Below are 6286 nucleotides of genomic sequence, written 5' to 3'. Positions count from 1 at the left end.
AGGGCGAGCTGTCCCTCAACAACACCTGCCCATTCCTCCTCCTCGGCCATCCCACACCTTTTGGCCCAAGGGCCTTTTTCTCTAGAGCCGTGTTGGTCTCTCCCAATGCTGGGGCTCAGAGACCTGGCTCTGCCGGTAACCTCTGCAACCACAGTTACGCCCTCTGGGTCCCAGCTTCCCTAGATGGAAAGCCAGGAGGGGTAACAAGATGCCCTTTCAGTACCTGTTATGGAGCACTGACCTTCTAGAAAGGCTCGTGGCCCCCTTCCAAACAGTCTGAGAGGGGAGAAAAATGAAGAGTATCCTTCTGGGGAAACCAAGGCCCAGGGAACAAAGCGGTTGCTGGAGGTCACTGATCCTGCGAGCCCTTAAACAAGGCTCCCCTCTTTGGTCAGAGTGGTTCCCTGAGCCAGGCCTGCTTTCCCAGAGAGGTGCGGCCCACAGCCATGTTTATTTTCAATTAATGCAGCGGCCAGCGTGACCGTTCAAGATTTTTCTCGTGCTCTTGTTTGTGCCCGTGGCTATGGAGGGAAAGGTGTAAGGACACTGGCTTCAACCAGCCTTGCAGGGCCAGCCAGTCCCTCCTGCCCGCTCAGGGTCAGTGTAATATGACTGCTGGGCTTTGGAGAGTACGGGTCCACACAAACCTCAAAGGCCTTAATTTGCAGAGAGTTTCAAAGAGAGGCAGGAAGCCAGGCCAGCAACTCCGAGCTGACGGCAGTGCCGCACAGCCCAATCCCGCCAGTTCTAGGAGTCTGCCCGAATCTCGCCACCCACCCCTGTGGGCCGGTGTCCCAAGCACGTGAAACAAAGACCATTTCATCTGATGGCAGAACCCGAGGCTCCGGGGCTGCATGCCAAGGCCAGGAAGCCTCAGACACCCGCTTGTTAGAGCCACTGCCTTCTCCCCTCCAACTGTGGGGGACCCAGGAGAGCTCTTCAGCCCGTCAGATGCGTTCTGTTGAAATGACGGCTTTCAAGCCTATGGCTCTGGATGGATTACGGCCTGCACACACGTTCTCTTTGACTTGTACGTAGGTTTATTTTTACAAAGTGAACTGCATTGCCAACAAGTAGAGAAGTTAATTTGGGGTTTCTGGCTACTTTCAGAAATTCAAAGCCCTGCCAGCCTTCCTGCCTGGGAACGCTTGGCGGGGGCAGAGCTGCAGCCCCCCCCCTGAAAATCACGTGCCCTTCAGCTCACTAGAGTCCTCACCGTTCCCTGTGGCCACCTGGCTGGGAGCGGAATGCTGTTGCCTTTGACCCCCGAGTCTGTGCTGCTGTGTCTTGAATCAAGAGTTATGAGGGAAGTAAAATATTTTGGGTCCCACGTTTCCCACGAAAGTTGAAAGCGAGTCTGTTGATTCCCAGCCTGCTGCGGGGTGAGCCACCTGTCCTGCTGGGTAGGGTTGCTGATGTAGACGTTGGTCTCTGGGACCTTGTTTGGTCCCAGCCCTCTCCTCTGCCATGACCACCGCCACGACGGCCGCCATCACCGCACACGCATCAGTCCTCTGTCAGGCCGTGCACACACGGGGCAGGTCCAGATAGTCCTGGATTTGGCTGAGGGGCAAAGCTGGCTGGGCAAAGAAGAGAGAGCCAGCGGAGCGGCTGCGACAGGCAGGGTCAGACCCAGTGGGATGAAGAATTCCCCATGCTGGCAAGGGCTACGAGGGAAGGTCTTCAGCGACAGCAAGTGGCCTGGGAGGAAGGGCCTCCTGGCCTTCTGCCCAGCTCCTGACCCAGGCTGTGGCTGAGCTCATTTCTAGGGCTTGAGAACGTCAGAGAGCTAAGGCAGTTTGGACAGCGGACTCAGGGCTGACCTGTAAATTCAGCCACGTCATTGAAAAAAAAAAAGTAAGCCTCAGTTTTCCATCTGTCTAATGGGGATATGAGGATAGGTCCTGGCTCCCTCCGTGACACCCCCTTCGGTCCAGGCTGGGTCCCCCGGCCCTCTCAAGGCCCACTGCGCTCACCACACCGGCCCGCTCCGGTTTCCTGGAGGAGCCCCCAGAAGACCGTGGGGGGCATACTGCAGGCAGGTAGGCCCCTCCAGGTGAGGCAAGCACTTGGCCTGGTAGGAGAATCTCAGGTGACCGTCGTTCAGGTGACATCTCACCTCATGGGAGCCAGTCTGTGCTTTCTGGTCACAGGTGCCGAGGAGGTCGTCGTCCCAGCCATTGTCTTGGTCCCAGACCTGCACCCTCAGGGGCCCCCCCGTGGACAGGAGCACGTCCCCGAAGTCCAGCCTCGTCATCCACTTGGGGTGGTTGTTGTTCCACACCGTGTTGGTTCTCAGCTCCTGGCCTCCGAAGAAGACTTTCAGATAGGCGTCTGTGGCGGTGAAGTGATCTCCCCACAGGCCTGCCGCCTGGAAGTTCATAACCTCCAAGCGGGCCAGGCCCCTCTGCCGGGGGCAGCAGTCCTGGTTGGTGGTCGCCGAGCTGTGGCACACGCACTGGCATGGGTTGTGGGGGCTCTTCCGCTGTCCCGGGGGGCAGGGCCTGCTGCAGTCCTTCCAGCGGGCCCGGTCCATCACGTACTTGCTCACGGCCTGCCTGAGCGCCTCCCGCCGGGGGTCCTGGCTCTCCACGAGCACGTGCAGGGGTTCCAGGGTATAGTCCACCAGGCCGGGTCTGTCCAGCAGTGAGTTCATCCAGGCTGAGAACTGCTCCGGCCCGGCCTGGGTCCCAAACAGCAGGTCGCCCACGGAGGTGTGGTGGCCCCCGACTATTTGGGAAAAGCGTTCCTGGTAGGACTGGTGGAAGGAGGTCTCCATCTTGTGCTGCTTCTTCTTCTCCTCACAGGCCTTGAATTCTGATGACGAGCTGGCGCGGCCACTTATGCTGACCTGGGCCTCGACGGCCAGGCAGTCCTCCACCTCGTTGGCCGTGAGCCCGTCCAGGGCCAGCTCACAGGTGCGCAGGGCAGTGAGCACCGAGATCCGGCCGCCCAGCTCCACGGACCGGATGAAGTGGGTGCCGTAGCTGGAGATGAGCCTGAGGTAGTCAGCCTCTGTGGAGGTGTTGAAGCTGGGGGGCAGGTCGCTGAGGGCCCTCTGGAAGTTGGGGTGGAGTGGGGGAGAGTGTACCAGGTGAAAACTGAAAGGGGAGAGAAACATCAGATGGGCCAGCAGTGGTTCGTTTTCCCCATTCAGCCACCCCTCCAGGCTGCCTGAGAAAACATGTACATGACAGAAAGAGACCTTGAACCCAGGCGGCCTGGCTCCAAGCCCAAGCTCCGAACCGCCGAGCTGTCACGGAAACCCATTCCGTCCATTGCTCCTTGGTGACCTACGTATGCTGCATTTCTGCTTTTCCTTTGCAAAGTAAACTTTTCTCTTTCCTTTGTACTTTCTAGTTAGAAAAATGATGATACGACACTGATGGTGACCCTCTAGCTCTGGAACCCAGTCCTGTGGCCTTGTGCGTCTGTCCCCTAGATTGCGCTCCTGGCAGCTCTGGCCACAAGGCAGGAGGCGCCCTGTCGCACTGTGGGAGAAATCAGGGTGGGTGACTTGGGTCCTCCATGGAGACCATGTATTTCTGGGGTGTGGGACCCAGGACCCTGAGGAGAGGGGTGTGACTGCTGCTATCTAGCACTGTAGCCCAGCACAGAGCCTGATACAGGACAGACACGATTGTGGTCAAATGGGTGAATGAGGCCCAGTGATGGGAAGTCTCCTGCCAGGTCTCCTGCCCACAGGACAGAGGGGACGGGGCCCCCAGTAGATCCAAATGGTACCATGTTGGGGATCTCAGCACAGCCGTGCTTGCTTCTCCCCACCTGCTCTCTCCTGGGGCTCTTCCTGTTCAGGGGCCCCAGGGAGGAGGCCTGAGGGCACCGTGCCACCCAGTGTTCAGGAACCAGGGTTGTGTAGCCTGCTGGTGGACGCAGCCTCCGAGTCCCCACCCTGCCATCCCAGGGCTCCTGGAGCACGCCGAGTTTCCCAGCCCTTTCTCCGCGCCCCTCCAGCCCCCCGCCGTGCTCACCTGTAGAAGCGACATACCACCAAGTCAGTGGTGAATCTATACTGGTCCCGGTGGCTCTTGTGGGCAGCGAAGTTGGCCATCTCGGAGTGCGAGCCGGCCACGGTCACCTGCACATTGACGCTGGGTTTGGGAGACACATCCAGCCCCACCCGCCAGTCGTTGCGAATGTTGCTGGCCGCCTCCCTGGCCACGCCGTCGGTGGAGCTGGCCTTGGCCCTGACCACTTGGCGCTGGCAGCCTGAGCCCTGGGCGCGCCAGCCGGTCAGTGCCAGGGGCAGGCGCTGGAGGGCGTCCTCCTGCAGGGCATTCTGGCAGAGGGTGCAGGTGCCGTCGGGGCGCAGGAAGCTCTCTGTGTCCACTGGGAAGGAGCCCGAGCGCCTGAGCGTGGTCACGTCCACACCCTCCCCGGCCAGCGCCACGCCAGGTACGAACACGCGGTTGTTCCGGCACTCATTGCGGGTGGCCGTGCGGCAGGGTGCCGGGGTGGGCGTGGGCAGCAGCAGGAGGAGGAGGCCCGGGAGGAACAGGCGGGCGCCCATGGAGCTGCAGAGACGGGGGGCGGGGGGGGGTGTCTAGGCTCCGGAAGCTGTGGGCAGAGGTGTGGAGGGTGAACCATCATGGCATATGGAATGGAGGGGGAATGAGATACCTCGTAAGTCACTGAAAGTCAGAGCTGCAGTGGCCTGTACAGAGCTGGCCCATTCCCCACCTGTACAAGGGGGCCCAAGGATGGGAAGCGATTTGCCAAGGATGGGAGGAGCCCCTTGTTAGGATTTCATTATTTAAGGCCTTACGGGGATCCAGATTGATGGCTTTGTCCCCAGGATCACAACTGCTGCTGGTGGGGAAGGGGCTCTGCACACAGAAGAGGGGGCAGAGCACAGAAAGAGCAAATTTGGGGAGGGATCTGGGACTCTAGAGAAGCCTGGATTCTGGAGAGGTAGCATTTTGGGCCCCAGAAAAAGCCATGCTTTTCCCACCGCACCTCTCTCATTCTCTATCTGTCTGCCCGTCTCCCATGAAGCTCTTAACAGAATTGGGAAAGAAATAATGCGTTGCCCTTATCGTCCCCACCTTCCCGTTGGGGTCCGCTCTCTGAGCCTCACGGGAGAACAGCCACCCAAATTCCAGACTGGAAACTGCGCACATGCCTCTGTCCTTGCACCCGTGCAGGGAGGACTTCACGTTCCCTCTCCAGATCTCCTGGTGCCCGCGTCTCCTCGGCTATTCCCTGCCACGCCCTGCAGAGTTCCGGCAGCGCCGCGAGCCACCTGTTGCCTACTGTTGGGCAACCGTCGGCTAGAAATTTCTTCCCTATTTTGAGATGGCTCTGGAGCCTCACAGGGACCTGTTTCTAATCTGGAGTCTCCACACTCTACCCCTATCCAAACTGGACTCCTTGGAGCCCCGTCCCTTCCAGCACCTGCCAGGGACCGCAGCTTCTCTGCGACACGGGCGGCTGTGGGGAGCACGAACCCCTGCTTTCTAGCCTCACCCGAAGGACTGACTGGGTGGTGGGATTCCAGATGACACGCTGGCCCGGGGAAGTAAATAGGAGAAAGCCCTTGGGTCATCCCTCTTAGGAGGCCAGCATGGTGTGTAACCTTAATCCACAGAGCTCCCTCTCTATCCCGGTCCTCATCATCTGATCTCCCAGGGAGCTTGTTTCCAGCTTTCTTAAAGGCTTTCCCTGTCCGCATCTAAAGGGACCTTACAGACGATGCCCTATAACGTTTCCACTTTCTCTATGAGGACACGGAGGCCCGGAGCAGGCGTGAGGTCACCCATCGAGTCGGTGACAGAGCGCAGCCTCGGGTCACAGCACTTCCTGCTCCATCAGGCTCTTCCCCGGATGGAGCAGCCCCACTCCCGGGCCTCTCTGTCCCCACCCAGGGGCTCGCAGCCTCCCCGACGCCCGCCTTCTCCCTACCTGGAGTCCTGTGCGGAGATGCCCTACACAGACATTCTCTCCCCAGAAGACGCTCCCGAAATGGTGGTGTCAGCCCCCAGCAGGCTCACCACACAGCTCATCACCCAGGCCACTGCTCACATCACTTCTGCTTCCTGCCCCGCCCCTCCAGCTGTGGTCGTGGTCCCCTCCGCTCTCCCCCTCCCACCAGCACCCATCCTGTCCTCACCTCCTCATCCGGCCCTTCTGACAGCCCTCCAGGAAGCAAAGCTGTGAGGGCCAGAGTCTCATCCCACAGCAGAGCTGCCTGGGGCACGGGGGCCTGGGCTGACAGGTGAGGCTTGGTGTGGTGCACACAGGGCCTGGGGACTTTGAGATTCAACTC

The 6286-nt window shown here is 60.0% G+C and overlaps 1 protein-coding gene across 2 annotated transcripts; it reads right to left on the bottom strand.

Annotated features, from left to right (window-relative positions):
• Nucleotides 1–1022: 1022 nt before the first annotated feature.
• On the bottom strand, nucleotides 1023–6060 carry PRF1 (perforin 1). 2 transcript variants are annotated; one of them, XM_040624206.1, is made up of 3 exons: nucleotides 5923–6060; nucleotides 3993–4578; nucleotides 1023–3101 (listed from the first exon to the last, which is right to left on the bottom strand). In XM_040624206.1, the coding sequence occupies exons 2-3, from the start codon at nucleotides 4529–4531 to the stop codon at nucleotides 1973–1975; spliced, it is 1668 nt and encodes a 555-aa protein (XP_040480140.1). In that variant the 5' UTR covers nucleotides 4532–4578; nucleotides 5923–6060; the 3' UTR covers nucleotides 1023–1972. The 2 variants fall into 2 exon arrangements, with proteins under 2 accessions (XP_040480140.1, XP_040480141.1); XM_040624207.1 differs by having other exon boundaries at nucleotides 3993–4535; nucleotides 5923–6051.
• Between the last annotated feature and the right edge of the window lie 226 nt (nucleotides 6061–6286).

Source organism: Ursus maritimus, unplaced genomic scaffold, assembly GCF_017311325.1.
Source record: "Ursus maritimus isolate PB19 unplaced genomic scaffold, ASM1731132v1 scaffold_7, whole genome shotgun sequence".
Lineage (NCBI taxonomy): Eukaryota > Metazoa > Chordata > Mammalia > Carnivora > Ursidae > Ursus > Ursus maritimus.
This window is presented reverse-complemented; position numbering and strand designations above follow the sequence as displayed.

Bases quoted from the DNA above. Each gene is read 5' to 3' on its own strand.
- PRF1 (XM_040624206.1), bottom strand. From the start codon at position 4,531: ATGGGCGCCCGCCTGTTCCTCCCGGGCCTCCTCCTCCTGCTGCTGCCC. The intron at 3,102-3,992 runs GTGAGCACGGCG...CTCCCCTTTCAG, and splicing joins GTGGTATGTCGCTTCTACAG to TTTTCACCTGGTACACTCTC.